The sequence below is a fragment of the Acomys russatus genome, chromosome 22 (genome assembly GCF_903995435.1).
Source record: "Acomys russatus chromosome 22, mAcoRus1.1, whole genome shotgun sequence".
Taxonomy (NCBI): Eukaryota; Metazoa; Chordata; class Mammalia; order Rodentia; family Muridae; genus Acomys; species Acomys russatus.
Genome location: NC_067158.1, coordinates 29,836,395 through 29,854,568, shown reverse-complemented (window position 1 = coordinate 29,854,568; position 18,174 = coordinate 29,836,395). Strand labels below are relative to the sequence as shown.

Sequence of the window (18,174 nt, the reverse complement as noted above, 5' to 3'; positions counted from 1 at the left end):
CCCTGCCTAGAAATAAAACCTTTGCAAACAGTTAGTTAGGGCCCTTGGGATACGATCAGCCTGATCTAAGGACCAAAGGAAGACCAGCAGTCACCAAGAAGGAGAGCTCCAAGAAGCACAGAGCAGACTCTCCCCCAGAGCCTTCGGTAGGGCCAAGGCACTGCCAAACCCCAAGTTTCCAGCATCCACATCTGGGATGACAACTTCCTGTTTTGAGTGACCACAATTGTCTTCATTTGTTACAGCAGCCACAGGAAACTAATCTGCTCACTGTGGTGACAGGAAAGCACGCTGTCACCCCAGGTAACTGTAGGCATAGGGCAGGTGGGCCTAGGAAGTGAAAGACTTCCACCACACAGAGTGACAGAGGCATGTGGACAAGCTGCTCAGCAAGGGACAGTACACTATCCATTTGTCTAGGAAGACCAGAGAGCTTTCTAAGTTCTTATTAGCTTTCTGCAGTTGAGCACCTGCTCCCCCAGGAGCATTGCCATGAGCATCCTGAGGACCACAGCATCTCTACAAAAGGAGACTTTGTTTGGTTGTTTGGTTGTTTGAGACAGGGTTTCTCTATGTAGCCCTAGCTGTTCCGGTACTTACTCTATAGACCAGGCTGGCCTTGGTCCACCTGCTTCTGACTTCCGAGTGCTGGGATTAAAAGTGTGAGCCTCCACCACCTACATACTTGTCATGTTTCTGGTTTCCCCCCCCCTCCCGGGCTTAGTCTGCATCAAATGCAGTATAGATGGGGCCCAACCAGAATTTTCCTGACTCTGAGCCTGATCTCCCCACTCCCATGCCACCCCATTCTCCCTCGAGTCTCTTATTGCTCAATTTTCCTTCTTATCTTTCCCCACAGCCTTAGGTAGAGTTAATTAGCAAGCTTGCTGCCTGCAACTTGAGTAGGAACACATGGCTGTGTGTTTTCTGATTTTCTGCCAAGCTCTCTTCAGAAGGGTTTGTCTTCAGAGGAAATCACAAGCATTGCTCTTTAAAAACAGTTCTAAGTTCCCACGACTAAAGCTGGATGATTGATTGATTGATTGATTGATTGGTTGGAGGATTTTTATTTTGTTTTGTTTTTGAGACACTGTGCTAGTTGTCAATTTGACTACATCTGGAATTAACAAAAACCAAAGTGCCAGGATACACCTCTAAGGAATTTTTTTCTTAATTATATCATTTAAAGTGGGGATACTTATTTCCAATCCAAATCTTTCGAGGAGCAAAAATCCACCTTTAATACAGGACTCATCTGCTGGAAGCCTATATAAAAACATGGGAGAAGGAGGCTTGCTTTCTTTATCTGCTTGCTCTTGCTCTGGCTGGCAAGTCCAAGTTTAGAGTCTACTTCTTTCAGGTTCGGGTGTACACTGAAAACAAGCTAAGACATCCAGCATTGTGGGCTGAACATGGAGATTTCATTGCTGGACAGGCATTGTCTACTAGCTGGACGACCTGTAAGCCATTCTAACAAACTCCCTTTATAGACAGACAGACAGACAGACAGACAGATGGGATTCATTCTATAAGTTCTATTCCTCTAGGGAACCCTGACTGATACAGAACAAAGACTTGCTAGCCTCAAATTCACGAGGGTTTTTCTATTCGTGGAGCAATCACCTCCCTGATTCTCATCTCTTCAATGCCATTGCATTGATATCATCAGGTTTTCAATGTACAAATGGGGGAAGGCACAACAATCTGGTCCCTAACATCACCACTATTGTCACTACTATCAGTTTTACTATTGTTGTCACCATCAACACCACAATTTATATCAGCACCCTCGTCCTTATCATCGTCAGCACCTTTATCGGGCACCTCTTACACTCTGGTGTGGTACTGCGTTCTTTACCTGTGCTATCCCCTTTCACGAGAAACTCAAAAGTTAGCTGGGACCGGAAGTGATGCACCGCCCTCAGTAGGCCTCGGCTTCTGTTAGAACCCCACAAGCCGAGTAGGTCACGAGGAAGCCCCGCCCCCACCTCCATTCCACAGCTTCTTTCACAGCTCAAATGGGCGACTCTCATAGGCCTGGGGCATCAACAGAGGCCTTGTTCTAATTTGCACCTTCCCAAGTGAGAAGCAATTACATGATAATGATTCATTTCTCTAACGTGTCAAAAATCAGCTGCTAAAAGAAGGTAAAAGCAACCCAGTGCGTTTATTTTCTGACCACTGTTTTCCTGCTCCTCTGAGGGAACGCAAGGCTAGGTTCAGGGCGCTCAGCTTTAAGAGAGTGGTTATCATCTCCATACTGGGAGCAAAGTGGCCAGAATTAGGAGATCGTGTTCACTTTTTTGTTTTACACACACACACACACACACACACACACACACACACACACACACTTTTTTGAGACAAGGTCTCATGTAGCCCAGGCTAGCCTCGAGCTTATCAGGGTACCCTAGGATAGCCTGAAATCCTTGACTCTCCTGCCTCTGCCTCCAAGTTCTGAGATTACAAGTGTTCAATCCCATACGTGACCCTTGACAGAGATTTTAGGCAGCAGACCTTAAGGATAAAGGGCGGCTTTCCCAGAGAGGCCACATGGAGTGTAAAAGAACTTAGGACTCTGAGTCACCCACCTCAGTGCACATCCTGCCCGTTCAGCTGCCCATGTGGCTGCAGCCTCTTCCTACCCCTTTCATCAGCTTCCCTACAGGAGAAATGGGGTTGCAGGAAGAACTGTGAGACATAAGTGAGAAAGACACAGGAAGCAAGGGCATGTGTGTCATGGCCCAGTTCAGGGAAGAAGCCCATTCCATGTTCTATCTACGACCCCTTCCAGGGCATCTGCCTTGGAGCAAGTGCCGACAGTCTGCAGGGTGACCGCGTTCATAGGTGCACCATGTTTGCTGGTCTCCAAGTCACTACCTTGTCTTTTCTTCTCAGTTCTTAAATTGTCACTGTTGTAGTGGGGGTGGGTTGGGTGGGGGGCTAGGGGAATTCATCTGTCCCCTTCTTTAAAGAGGTTTCCACTTCTCATGTACTGTAGCATCTACACACAAGGGCCAGGAGTCAGGACCAGCCTAATGGAGCCTTGTACTTCAAAACCGAGAGGTATACAGTAGCTAAATAGCCTGACTACAAGACTAAATTTTAAGAAATCAGGGGTGCAAGCACCAGATAATAAACTGAAGAATGACAGAGTGGGGACAAATGGCAAAACCAAGCTTGTCTGGAAGCTCCTGTCGAACAGGTGGAGTTCGTAGGAAGAAGGCTTGCAGGCAGCCAGAGGCCTGCAGATCCCTAAATGGCAAGCTCCTGGGCAGAGGGACTCCCCAGCGGTAACCTGCTAGAGGAGTGGAACCCAGAGAGTGGGCAGGGCACTAGGGATGCACAGAAGGCGGTGCCACCAGCCTGAGCCAGGAAGGAGTGATAGACAAGGAAGTTGGAGGTAAGAGGTTGTTTTGCAGGCTGCTGGAATGGAAGAAGGAAAAAGAGGAAGGGGACCCTGAGGCGGAGAGAGCTAGAGGCTGAGGGAGCAGGTGCTACTGAAGGGGTCTTGCCTGAGGAGCCTAGCACCCACCACCTTTCAAAAACAGGAAGAGCGCTGGGGGTGGGGGACGGGGGTGGGTAGCTGAGAGGTCATGTATAAGTCCCTGGGTTCTGTCCCCAGTACTGCAAAAATCAAACAGGCAGGAAAAACATCTTCCTGCGACTGGCCTGGAACAGGTCCAGCCCTGCAGCTGTCAGCTTGGAGCTCAGGGAACGCTTTCAGCCTCCCACCCACAGGGCTCAGCCTCCCGGTCCGGAAAATTGACCTTGTAAAGGGCAGCCGCTTGATACAGCTAACCTGGGACGTCAGTGCTGCCCGGCTGCAGAGCACTCTCTCTGGCTTCTCTAACCCTATCCCAGCCTGGCACTTACAGCACAGGCTGCATAAGCTTTGGCAGGGCAGGGTGGGGGTGGGGTCCCTGGAAAGGGAAAATAAGCTGTCTCCTCTACAGGGAAGGCTAGAGACAGGCAGAGCCTGCTGCTAGTCCATACAGACTTTCACCTCCATCTGCCCTACAACTTGTCCCACTGTCCAGCTCCCTTGGAGGCTCACCCCTTCTATGTCATCTCTTGTAAACTGAGATAATTCTGCATGCCCAAAAAGAGTCACAGGGACAGGAGAATGGATTGCCACAACTGCGCAGGCAGCTTCAGTGGTACAATCAGCAGTACATCGGAGATATTTTAGGTAAGATGGTCACCTCAACTGAGAAGACTGCAAGGAAAGCGCGCTTGGGTCCCAGACCCCTCTTTGCTCTGCTTTGCCACTTGTGGGACCCGGGATGATGTCACTATCCCCTCCTCAGTGGCTAGTCTGGGCCAGATTCCCAGCACGCCTGCCTCTGAACACAGTTGTTAGTAATACCCACCCACCCCCCCCCCCCGCCACCATTTTCAAAATGTCTGAGTTGAAGACAGATCATTTGGTGTCTCTGTCATTAGATGACCATGACAGTGCCACCCCTCAAGGGCTAAGATGAGAACAAATGTAGAAGTCTGCCCCCTCACCATCAGGCAGCCTCTGGGGATCTTCGCACACATCCTGCCCTTAGCAAAGATAAGCGAGATTTGTATCCTATGACAGCCAGTCATGCAGACACCAAAGCCTTTGGGGCAACAACAGGATGCTATGGAGTCTGAGAAAAAGCCCATTCTCCAGCCAGCTGAGTCCCAGATCCACTAATTAAACTACTGAGCCTGGGCCCCACCCAGATCCCCAAGGAGCCCCTCACCAAATAAGGAGGTCCACCTGGCCCATCCCTCTTTCCCTGCCTCTTGCTTCTTGGTTTTCCTTTAAGTATGCCAATTTAGCATCTTGGGATTAGTCACAGCTGGATTGCTTTCCTCTTTAAGCATTTAGGAGCTGATTAAGCTGAGATCTCACCAGGGTGACAGGGCTGCTTGGCTGACTCCAAGGAGGTTTCTGATACTGGGCTGTAAAGCTGGGACAGTAGGTCACCCTGGGTGTCACAGCAGGTGAACCACATGTCAACAGGAACTCAGGACAGAGCAAATCTGTCTGGCTTTCAGTCTTGGGCAGAATGGGACCTGGAAAAAGCCAGGATGGGCTTCCTCAGAATGGACTCAAAACAGAGGTTTCCTTGGGAGATTCCAAGAGACAGCAGCAGTGGGTACCAGGCAAGAATGGAAGGTACATTAAAGAGCAATATGGTCCTCCCCAGGAGTTCTGGGAAGTGACAGGGAAGATGCATTCTGCAAGAAGGACTTAGGCCAACCTTCTTCTGGGGCAAGGGATCCTCTCCCTCTGCCTTATGGAAAACCAGCCAAGGCCAAGGGTGCCACAGGCAAGTGGAGGTGGGACAGGCACCCTGCTATGGTGACAGATGCATCTAATACCAAACCTGTTCCAGCCTCCTGGGTCCAAACCAGATAACAGGAGCTTCTTGGGCCTTCAGAGCTAGGCTGTGGACATCATGCTCAAGAAGCTTCTGTAGTGGGGGCCCTGTCACTTGTGTTCATGGAGTGAATAACCGAACACATCCATTCTGCAGCCTTGCAGTCCAAGCCCTAGGTTTAGGATGTGATGGTCTCAGTTGGCCCTCTTCCAAGGTTGCCAAGTTCCCTATGTTAAAGCTGGCGGCAGAGGTTATAGGTGAACGGCAGAGTTGTACAGAGGGATGGAATCACACCATGCAATAGATCCACTTAAGAGGTTTAATAGGGAGACACAGGAACCATCTCTGGAGACACATGGAGACAGACAGAGAGAGAGAGAGAGAGAGAGAGAGAGAGAAGTAGTAAAAGATAGAGAGGAGAGATAGAAAAGTAGAGAGATAGAGAGATGTAGAGAGAGGTAGAGAGGTCGAGAGAGAAGGAGAGAGAGAGCGCGCGCGCGTGCGCGTGCGCACGTGGAGGGTGTCTTTTGTATGGCCCAGGGCCGGGCCACACCCCTGTGGCAGGTAAGCAGTGACATCACAGGTAGGTCGTCTGAAGCAGAATCCTAACACTCTACCCCAGCCCACCCCAATGCCCGGTGTTGTCTGTTGCAAGGCTTCCACTCTTTCGTGTTCACCCGAGACATTAAGTGCCCCCAGTGAGAACCTGCGTCTCCCGTACCAGAAGACAAACTTCACCCAAGCCATGGCTGGGGCTTGTTCTGATAGATAGACTTTGTGTTCCTTAGCTGACAGATCACCGCTATAATGTGGTGGCCCCCATCTTTAATTAGAATGAGTAGGGCCAGTTTGAACTCCTATGGCCCATCTCTCTTGAGACTTCAACAGCTTCTGTCTGTGACAGAGAGTTCTGGAGGACATTGTTCCAGCCCGGATATCACTTTGGACTGAGGAACAGAAAAACTCTGTGAGGGTGAAAAACATGCTAATTGGCAGTGGGGGTGGGTGCTGGGTGGGGAGGAATGCGGCTTCTCTGTATGACTGATCTATGCAACTCCAAGGTAGAAGCCATGAAGCACTTGGCTGTATCTTCCTCCCCGACCCCACACAGACACCAGAGTTCTCAACCACTTGCTTTCTGCTGATGTCTCCCTCTGACTCCCACTCCACCTCCAGCTAACCATACATTACAACAGCCCTTCAAGTTGAGCTTCTGTGGGCCACCTGCCTGGCTGAGCTATCCTACAGCTATGCCCCTGTGGCAGCTGGCGCAAAGGATCATGGGCCATGTCAGTTTGTTTTCAGTCGTTCTGATGGATAGCTGAAATAATCTATTTTCAAGATAATTTTTGGCTCACAGTTTCAGGGGTTTGGGTAAACAGGTCACAGAGGGTGTCCCGGGCCTGATGTGAGATATAGTGTCATGAAGGGACTGATGGACCAAGCCACTCACTCTGTGACAGACAGGAAGCAGACGGGGAGAGGGGATGGTCAGAAATAATACCTATCTTTCCAGGGAATGCCTCTAGTGAAGGCAGGACACCATGGTGAGAGGACTAAGAGAGCAGAGACGCTCATTCCATAACAGACAGAAAGGGGAGAGAGAAAGAGAGGTGGCTAGCAACAGCGTGTATCTCTTCAGGGCATGCCTTGCCTTCCTCTAACACCATCAAGTGACTAATCTATTGATTAGGTTGTCGTCCTCACAAACCAGTCACATCTCACGATCACATCCACCATCTAAGGGCCAGACCTTCAACTCTGAGCCTTTTGGCCGACACTTCATGTCCAAACCATCAGTGTCCTAATTTGGAGACTGAGTCTGGGAATCAGGCTAATGCGAATGCTGTGAGCACGTGTAAGGTAATGAGGCTGAGCGACGAGCAGGTAGCTCTTGTCTGTTAAATGCATTTTAACCCAAGACAGGTGTGCAGGAGCACGGCCCGACTCTAAACGCAGCGGCCCCTGTATTTTATCAATGTCTGACACTTTAAGCATTGCTCGGTTCCATGCAGTACTGAGTTTGTGCTGGATCTCAGCCTGGACCCCATTCCTCCTTGGCCCAGGCCAAAGGGATGTCTGTGTCTCTGGAGCCCAGGGATGAGGGATGCTAAGGGCTCCACTCTCCCTCATGCAGGTACAGCTGCTCCTGCCTGGACAGCATCCTTATTTCATGACAGTCCAGCACCCCGCCGTGGATACAGTGTTGGGGGTGAGGTCTGTTCAGGGCTTCATTCCTGTCTCAACTCTCCCCTCACAGGTGGGATCCCGTTCATCCTGACCGGAGAGTTCTTCCAGCAGTCAGAGCGGCCGGCAGCCTTCATCATCGCGGGCACAGTCAACTGGCTCTCCAACTTCGCTGTGGGGCTCCTTTTCCCCTTCATCCAGGTATGCCTGACAAGGGAGCCTCCAGCCATCACATTGTCTGGGGACTCTTGAGACATGATGAAATTTATCTGCTTGCAATTCTGATCTCAGGACTCACAAATCACTTTTGCAGTGGGCTCACCACTGGGCCAGACAAATCTCACTGAAATTTGGCAGTGTGTCCTACACACACGCTCCCAAGCCTCTGAAAGAAGACGGTGATTGGTTGCAAAAAAACGCCAACGTACTCCAGATGCAAATTCACTGGCTTGCTTAGTAATTCAGCATGAGGTTTTTAGTGTTTGGGGCAACAAAAAATGCATGGGCCCCAGCCTGTGGTCATGAGCTGTTAGAGATATGGTTCCGGTTCCGGGGCATGTGGGCTGTTGGAGGTGTGGTAGTACCAAAAGACTTGTTAAAGGAAATGGCACTGGAGTAGAGATGTGAAAAAAAACGTAGGAACAAGGGTGTTTGGGAAGCAGATTATTGAAGCAACAGTACTAAAGCCCTGAGGCTGGGTGTGCTTGGCTTGGGGTGGGGGAGGGACATAACATGGGGACCAGTATGGTGGCAGCAGGGTAAGGCAGATAGGTGGCTGAGTAAAAAGTGAGCTTGTGGAGTTATCCATAGGTCAGAACACGAAAGACAAGGTCTTTGCCAGGGTTCCGTACAGAGGCAGGGCCCAGGCACTCAATCAGAAGGTGAAACATCCCTGCTCCAGTACCCTGCAGGGCTCCCTGAGGCCCAGGACACAGGGGAGTCCGCCTGGAGAAAGGTGAGACCCCATCTTGTAACTCCAAGAAAGAGCCCACCATCTCTTCTCAAATGGCATTTCCTCTCTGACCCACTGTTCTAAAGTCCAGTCAGTGCCTCTTCATTTGCTAAGTCCAGCCCAGCCCTGTGCCAGCGACCCTAGTGCTAGCCAGCCAGAGGAGTAAGAAGGCCCTGTCCCCAGCCTGCCATGACTCAGCACAGCTGCAGAGCACAGCCACAGCCTTCGGGTATGGCTTCGTGTCCATGGCACGAAGTCTCACAGGCCTCAGCTGGACTTACTCCTGACCTTCTTACGGACAAGCCTGCTGAGGCCAGGGAACAAGTGGTCATCCCAGCTTCCCCTGGAGGCCCAGCTCCCCAGCCTGCTTCTCTCTGCACTGGTCTGCCTTTGCACTGCAGTCTCCTCTACCCAGCAGCTAGAAAGCAGGTCACCATGCAGCCTTCAAATCATCTTTGGCTGCATTTAAGCAATGGCTTCTCACCTCAAGCCCCTCCACGGACCACAGAATCCACAGAGGGGCCCACGCTTAGCACTCTATGGACCACAGAATCCACAGAGGGGCTCACGCTTAGCAATCTCCTCCTTGTGGTACCTCGGCAGCTGCAGCCGGGACATAACAAACTAGCTTTTCAATGGACTCCATGCCTTCAGTGGGCTTTTCCTGTTTGGTTAAAGGCTAGCAGGCAAAGCCGTAAAGCATTCATTACACGGGGAAAAGGAAGATGCATGTTGTCCCTCTATTCCACGCCTTTGCAACTGAGCTTTCGTACGCTCAGCGTATACTCTCTGGGTCTGTGAATCAGGTCACTGTCTTCTACGCATCTGGGGTGTGTGGGCAAAGTAGAAGACCTTATAGGGACTACAGTCCTAATGCCATTCTGCCAGGCCGGGAGCAAGACGCCTCCACTGACACGTTCACACACACACACATCTATTGAGTACTCACTGTGTGTCAGCAAATGTTCAACCCTGTTAGTGCCAGGAGGTATAGCCTCCAGCGGGCCCTCTGAGAGACTCCCAAGGTCACCCCCACCGGGCATAACAGAGCCAGGACCTGAGCCCAAGTTCTTTATCCTCACCCGTTAGATATGGAGAAAAAGAGGCCTCTGTTGCTCAGCAGATGACCCTATTCTAAAAGTCCACTTCAACTCAAGTAGTTAATTTATCAAAAAAAAAAAAAATTAGTTATGGATACAGATAAAGATATACCCAGAGGGAGCCATTCCTCAGTGTCTTCCACAGAGCTCTGTGGTGAGTGTGAGTGTGTGGACACGCGTGCGTGTGCCTGCCTGCCTGCCTTTGTGTTCACTGGAGCGGTCTCCAGCTGACTACAGTTCCACTTGACCTATATTTCACATCACTCAGATTTGCAAATCGTTCCCCATGTGCACATCCCTCCAGTGGCATCACGGTGGGTGCTGCACCTAGGCTGGCAGTTTCTCATGTATCTGGGGCCCAAATTTCATATTACATCTCATTCAATGCAATTATCCTAGCCCACTCAATTGACTTACTTGTCCCAGAAGAGGTCATGGAGGGAGCGATGACCACACATGCGGTGTTGGCTAGGTACCAGGTTACTAGGCAGCCGGACCACAGAGTGGACATTCTTATTGGTCCCGTGGATCAGTCAGCATGGGCTAGGGTTTCTGCAAGAACTAGTAGCCCCCAACTAAGGACAAGAAACACCCAGTTCATGATAACTCATTATAGCAGCCATTGAATTAAACAGAAAGCAAGCCAAGGAACGAGGTGACTGAATGAGCCATCCCTGTGCAGCTGGCTCTCCCTGGGCATGTCACATAGTGTGACCTGTGTAATCCTATAACAGGTCTGTGACATCCGTGTCCCCACTGGCCTCTTTTTACAGATATCAGCTGATACACAGAGATGTCAAGTCACTGTCCCAGAGTTGCCCAGCTAACAAGTGCTAGAGATGGGGCCAAACCTACACACTCCAGAATGTTCATTTAAGATACTCAGAGGTTGAATTGGTGTGAGAGACTGTGAGCAGGGAGACCTGGGGGCTGGGATAGTCTGGTTTATCAGGGATCCTGTGGTAAGGCCTTGGGCAACCAGGGAGAGGAGGAAAGTGTCTGCAAGGATGAGGTGAGAGGCATGAGGCAAAACCTGTATGGTGATGCTCTCTCCTGGCAACCGGCACCTTGTCTCCAGCCAGCTCCACACCTGGAATCTACTGTTGACCCTCAGCAGCCTTTTCTTCCAAGTGTCGATGGGGCACAGGACCTCTGAACTGGTCCCGGGGAAAGATTTACATAATTGATGAGGCCTCATCAAGGCACTAAAGGTCTTCTCTGTAAGAGAGTGGCTCCATCCGCTGCTTCTGACCAGAGCTCCCTCCTGGCAGAAGCCTTGCCTTCAAGTGCAGTTGCTTCTCAGTCCTTCCTCAGTAGCAGGAGTGTGACCTTATAATCAGCTTGTACAAGACAGACGTGGACATGGCATGTGCTCTAGCTGCACAGAGGTCCCCTCTTCCTTCCTACACATAGAGAGGGTGTTGCATAGGTCACATAGGTGTGGCCAACTTTGAAACTTAGAATTCCTGCAAGTGAGCGATGGAAACCAGCTCAGGCTACATAGAGAGTTCAAGGCTAGTCTGGACTGCCTGATATGCTGTTTCAAAAGAAACACACACACAAACACACACACACACACACACACACACGTATGTGTGTGTACATGTAAATAAACAAAGAAATAAAAGATACAAAACCCTATGATGGCATAGATACAACTATAGATATGAGTGGAGAGAGAGAAAGAGAGAGCGAGAGGGAGGGAGAGAGGAGATATATAGGGCATAGATACATAAAAAAGATGGCACGCATATAGTCAGATAATATGTTGATTTGGGGTTAATTATCACATCATGTAACTTTGTCAGCATTGAGAGAACGTTGTAGTGATGACCAAGAATAAAAATAAGAGAAACAAGTGAGGATCTCAGCATGGGCCAGAAGTGTGGGTGTGCCAAGAAATGGGGTGCGATACAGGCTGAGGAGACGGCTGTAGGTAGAGCACTTGTCACACAGCATGAGGACCAGGATTGAGATGCCCAGGTCCCCAGTATCCATGTAAAGCTGAATACTGTACATATCAGAAGTAATCCTGATGCTCCACAGTGAGATGGGAGACAGTCAAGGGAATCCCTGGAAGCTTACAGGCTACATACCATGCTATACACAGCAGCAAATGACAGAACACTGTCTCAAAACGAGGAAGAAGTCCAAGCCTGGCACCTGGGGTGGCCCTCTGACTGCCATATCTATGCATGTGTGCACAGGCAAACACAGATTCGGAAATAAAGACAGTAACTCAGCCCTATGTACTCGGGTTGGAGTGGAGTAGGAGAGAGCAAAAGAGAACACTGAAGAAGTCAACATGGGAATCACCCAGCAACCTGAGCATCACTGCTGATGGCCAGAGGCTTGAGGAGTTACCAGCCATCCCTGTGCCTGAGAGCCCCACAGGCCAATGACACTGCCCCAAGCGTACTGGCATTTCATTGGCTGTCCTTTTCCACAAGCCCCACAGCTGGTATTGTATGCAGATGTCTTAGTTAGGATTTCTATTGCTGTGAAGAGATACTGTGATCACAACAGCCCTTATAAAGGACAGGACAGAACTCAGTGTGAAGGATGGGCGGGCACTTCCTAAGTATGGACATATATTTCTGGCCACTTCTTTCCAAACATGTAGCCTGTTATGGAGGAAATGAGTTAGTGCAACTCAGAGCACCTTTTTGCTTTGGATGAATGAATTGAATAGCTACTTTGAAACCTAACCCAGAATTTCAGTAGGTTATCATTTCATCACCCCCAGAGCACAGTGGGGGTTTTGTGGCCATGTATTTAGGCAACTCCAGGCCCCTCCTCTGAGCCCACACACCACACCATCTACAAAGCAACCCGTAGGTCCACTCTGGGGGAGCTGGAGTCCGCATTCCCAACATGTACTTCACTTTTTCTTGTTCCGGGAAGCAGTTACCCCTTCACCGTTCTGATTCAGAGGAGCAGGAAAAAAAAGTAGCTGAGAATTTCCCCCCTTAATATTAAGGACCTTTTCCTAAAAGCAGTATTTTGCCAAAATTACCTTGTATTTTTAGCATAGTTTAACATTCTACTGTATTGTGAGAAGAAATTTTCCTCTCTAAAATAGAAAGTCTGCACCACTTTCATGGCCATCTAATGACATAAAAGATGTATTTTTACAAGTGATATAACCATGGCTAACAGCACCCCTGGGAGCTGGAATGAGGTTGTGAAGAGGGGTGATTGCTTTTACCAGGATGGGAGAGGCAAGCATCCACCCCAAGCGAGGTTCCACCACATCCATCAGATTCTATGAGCTTGGTTCTTAACTGGCGCGCAGCCTAATGTCGCTGGTGAACACAGCTGGTCAGCCATTTCCAGGACAGGCAGCAATTAATTAGAAAGCAGTTGCTAATGTTTTCATTGATTTTGACCAGTCTTGTCCTCAGCTCAAGTCAAGGTCCAACAAGGGTCAAGGCAGCTTTGGAGAAGAGCACAGTGCTAGATTTCAGTCCAGCCCTGGCCAGCACGGACTTGGCAAATAACAAGAGCTGTCCGTGCAGGAGTGAAGACGTTCTAAAGAGAGACACCTGTGCCCCACCCATTGTCACCGCTGAGGCAATGCTCTGCTAGGAATCTCATGATTCTGAGCAGGAAAGGCAGAAGTCATGGTGCCAGCCAGAGGAGGAACTTGTTTAGGGAAAGAGATTTCACCATGTTCTGGCAATTTATGAGACCAATTTGTGTGAGAAACTGAAGCCAGGGCAATGATGGATCAGCGATAGGTGGGGACACACCTTGACCAAGACTGCTTAGCTATGCACACCCTTTACCTTCTATTTAATCCTAAACCTCAACAATTGGCTTGAGGCTCACTGGCCGTTATTATTTGTTCCTTTTCCCAATGAGGCCACGTTGATATATCTCTTCTCTCTGCTTTTGCCTCTGAGTTGTGTCTTGAGGATGGGTGACTGAGCCTAGCTGGTTAGGGCTGCCAGGGGCCAGATGCTGACCCTAACAACTCCAGTAACAACCTGACTCACGGGGCTGATTTTTGTGATCTGTAAAGAGGAACTAAGCTGGCCTATGACTGGCCCCAAAGATTTGTCTCCCTAACAGGGCAGAATAAATCCTCATTTGCATAAGCTCCTTCCATCCTCTCCCTTTCTAACTCTCCCCCTGCAGAGCCGATGATTGGTACTGTCACTTCCAACACCAGGGCAAGGTAAAAGAGGCAATGAGCAAGTATGTCTGCTGTAGCTTGGTAGCTCCCCTAAGGAAGTACTCTCAGGGAGAAGGGCTATCCTAACTATATGCTGCTATCACAAAATGCCACTGGCGTGGTTATCTCTATGAGGCTGGGAGTCCAAGGAAAAAGATTTTGCAGCAAAAGAGTACCTTGGAAATTGGGGCCAAAGAATGTTACATAACACACACCATGCAATAGACATCATGCAAGAAACTTATTGGTGTGGGTGAAACAAAAGGCTATTTCTGAATGAGGATGGAAAACGGGGGTAGGGGGACCAGGCCATGATGGTGCAGGCTTTATAGTGGCTTTGAAGCCTGTACATGGGGATATGACAGTGGTGGCTAATTGGCCTTTAGTGATGATGAGGCATTGACACTGAGTCATTAAAGGTGGAGGAGGAACCTGGTTCTAGAATAATGATGGTTCTTAGTTGGATCTGGTAGAGGCTGTTCTCTGCTTTCAAGATGGTGCCTTTCAGTGTCTTCACAGGTGGAAGAAGATAGATGGGTGAAAGGAGTTGTTTGCCTGGTTCCCTTCAACCCAGTTTGGGATTTCTAACCCCATTTGTGATGGATCCACCCTCATGATTTAGTCACCTCAGAAAGGCCTCACCATGTGGTAGATTCAGTTCCAACACACTGGTTTGCAGAACTGTATCAGAGGCCCATCAGTACTTTTCATCTGTGTGTTCCACCATAGCCCCAGTGCCCGAGAGATGGAGTCTTTCAACCTACTTTCCCCTGCCCTTTTGCCCCTGAGACTGGCAAGAAAGGGGCAAGTGTCCTTTCCCCAGATGTTGCAGGCACCGTGGATTAACTTAATTCTATGAAACTGGAACATCCAAGCAACCTCATGATGCCCTCTGAGAAGTAAAGACAAGCACATAGTACCCAGAGGGCAGTAAAGACATCCCAGCCAGCTCCAGAGTGCCCTGGGTGGGGTAAAGAGCCTAAGGACACCCATGTTCTCAGTAAGCACCCATTGCCAGCCTTCTGTCTCTCTACCACTCCCTGCATTCTGGGGATGCAAGAAAAACAGCAATGCCCACCGCCACGTAGCTTCCCCTAGTGGTGAGAGAATTCATTAACACGCAGTTCTACACTCTATTGCTGTACAATGATGAGAGGTTGGAGAGCAACTAATGAGGACTGGGAGGCATTCTCTCAAAATGAGAGAGAGATTCTCTCCAAAGAAGGTCCTGCAGGCAGAGATGATGAACGTGAGGAAGCAAGGTGGGCAGGCATCTTTGACGGTTGAGTCAGGAAGACAGATGGTGGTGTGTGCAAAGACCCCAGGACAGAACAGCCACCAGGGATGGATGAGCAGAAGGCACATCCCTCAGAGCAAGGCACACTTCGCCACCCACCATGTTTTAAGAGCAATGTTTCAACTATTCTTTATAACAACCCTACAAAACCACTCTTGCTCCTGTTTTACAACCACAGAGGCACCGTGACACTGAATGTGTTTGACTGGAGCATCAGGATGCATGCAGCGTACCTGGGCTTTTAAGAACTGTATATCTAAAATCTCTGGTTTCCAATCAGAGATTAAATGGAATTGACGAAAACCCTGACAATACTTCTTGGGAATGCTGTTCAAAAACAATGTCACCTTGCCTTTGATCAATAGATATTTGTAATATGTAGGAGTCAGGCCTAGCAGCTGTAAACCAGGAAGGCTTTGATGGTCAAAGAGATAGGCTCTCTCCAAAGGTTGGTTTGAACTACTTGTAAAGTCAAGGATGACCATAAAATTAAGGTCCTCCTGCTTCTACTCCTGGGGTTACAGGTATGTACGTAGCAGCCAGAAAGCCCTATCCTGTCCCTGCTCCTACTCCCCGTGCTGGGGTCCCAGGCAAGATTAGGGTGCAGCCAAACCTGGCTTTTTACATGGGTGCTAAGGATTCTAACACAGCTCCTAATGCTTGCTCAGGAGGAATCCTCCCAGCTGAGGGAGATTTATTGAACAAACCTTTGCTGAGAGCCAAGCACCATGCCAGGAGCCACAGAGGCAGCAGAGTCCCTGGGAAGGCCAGAATCTCAGAATTGCTGAGTTCTAATGAAGACACAAGCAACAGTGACTACATCCAGCATCTATCTTCTAGTCTTTCTTTTTTTGGGCAAGGCTGTAATTAGGGAGGTGGATCTTGTGCGTATCCGGGGCCAGGGTGAGGGAGCACACATACCCTTGATACTGTGCTCCATCTCTTTCTTACAAACTGGTGCTTTACAATTGTCTCGTGTATCATGGGAGGAGGAAGAATATGGTGAATGGTAAAAGAAATAAACCTAAGATAGTGTTCATCAAGGATTACATTTTCCTTTCTTAATCGTCAAATTTTAAATGCCTACTTAAAAAAAAAAAAAAAGACAGAGCAATGAAGACTGATTTTTTTTTTTTTGTCATCTTGACCATGGTGGAAAGCTAACTTATCCCTGATTTCTTTGAGAATAGTTCAAGTATCATGTGGTTCTACTTGCCTCTTGTGGTGACAGCAGCCATTGTGGGGTTTTATCCAGAACTGCTGGCATACGAGTGCCAGCTGCAGAGGAGAATCCTGCAGCGTGGCTTTATAGCCAGCTAGTTCATTTACTGACTGTTTTACTGGCTGTTTTTCATTTCTACTTTTGCACAGAAAAGCCTGGAGTCCTACTGCTTCCTCGTCTTCGGCACAATATGTATCGCGGCCGCTGTCTACTTCTACTTTGTGCTCCCCGAGACCAAAAACAGAACCCACGCAGAGATCAGCCAGGCATTCGCCAAGAGGAACAAGGCTCAGGCCCCAGAGTTGAAGGCTGACTCACCCGTGTCAGAGGAGAAGGCTAATGGCCAGCCTGAGCCAGATCCATCCTCCACACTGGACAGCTGTGGCCAAAACAGAATTGTCTAACTGTGTCTACAGCTACTTCCCAAAAACCTAGAAGGTTTCCGCAGATAGAAGCCATGTGAGACTCATACTGGGGTGTTAGGAAGAAGCCCGTGGGAATCAGACCTCACAGCTGCCCTTCCAAACTCTCCTGGAAGTCCTCCCTAGGTTTGGTACACCTGGCATTCTATTACAGCCATCTTCCTGACTGAGCCCATAGTTTTGAAATAAAGTTGGGGGAAAGGGATCAAGTTGTCTTCTCAAAAGAAAAAGTCTCAATGGACACTCATTGTACTGTGAACAAAAGCCTGGGGCTTGCCTCAGCTGTGTTGCTGCTAAGCTGCTCTGACCTTCCCTCGGCCTCCAGCCTCCAGCCTCCAGGCACCCAGACCTTGTTCCTGCGTTGGAAGCCTTCAGGCTTCCATGGGAAAATTCTTTGTCCCACTAACGAATGCCTGTTGCTAGCCTTTGTCTCTGCCCTGTGGGCCTGAGGCTTAGGAACATCTCATATTGTACTGCTGCTGATCCTACCAAGGCAGGCTTTGCCCCTAACACTCAAGGCTGGCCTGGTCTGAGGCTGTCCTTAGTTCAGACTGTTACAGAGAGCACACAGAAGAACAATCAATAAATAATATGAGAAAGAACTTTCTGGTAACTAAGGGGAAGAGACTGCAAGTTGAGCTCTGAACACTGAGGATGACTGAGACTAAACCTAGGTTTGATGGGAAAGAACACTGAGATTGATTGGTGATGTCTACCCTGGGTGCAGGAGCCTTGTGTTGGGAATGTGAAGGAGATTCATCTTCAGAGGTAACAGACAGCCTAGAAAGACTCACCTTCACTTTTGGTGCTCTGGTGAAGGCTGGAGGAATCACCTAACATCAACAGTTGTTTAGGGAGCAGAGTAAGGTGTTTGAGTAGGTGTCCAGTTGGAACAACTTGCATCTTGCCATCATCATCTATGGCTCATCGTTTGGCTGAATCCCTTCTTCTGCCTCTAAAACAAAGTACTTATGGCAAATGTCATAAGCAAATGGCAAGTATTTAAAATGGCATTGTCATATTTAATTTTAGAATGTCTTGGAGGGTGTGGTACCACACAGGAAAGTCTCCAGACCAAGTAACACTGGTGTTTTCCTAGCCACTCTGGATGAGGGTTCTTATTTTTCCCTGTGTTCTGATTTTTCCCTCGCTGTTGAACACACTTCATCTGGGCCTCTCCTTGGGTGCATTCTCAGCTCATGGAGCCATGCCATCCAGCATTTGCTTGAACAGTATAAGTGTAAAGAGAAAGTAACACATAGATTTGACAAGTGCCTGTCACCAAAGGAACCAAATAATTGTAAGTCAGAAATCCTGACATTTGAAAGCTGGCATTCACTTGGAGATTTAAGTATTCTGTCAATAAATATTTCTTAGTCAATAACTATTCTGCCTTGGCTGAGTGCTGAAGATATATCTATGTGCAAGGGAACATGTTTCCCCAACCTACACACTCT

At 48.9% G+C, this 18,174-nt stretch overlaps 1 protein-coding gene across 1 annotated transcript in view; it reads left to right on the top strand.

The window, feature by feature from the left end:
* Slc2a9 (solute carrier family 2 member 9) overlaps positions 1–16,920 on the top strand; it is a 117,712-nt gene extending 100,792 nt beyond the window's left edge. Inside the window, exons 12-13 of the mRNA XM_051164825.1 lie at positions 7,621–7,748; positions 16,445–16,920. Coding sequence (XP_051020782.1) covers positions 7,621–7,748; positions 16,445–16,699 — 383 coding nt within the window. The 3' untranslated portion in view covers positions 16,700–16,920. The remainder of the gene's footprint in view (positions 1–7,620; positions 7,749–16,444) is intronic.
* Positions 16,921–18,174: the final 1,254 nt, after the last annotated feature.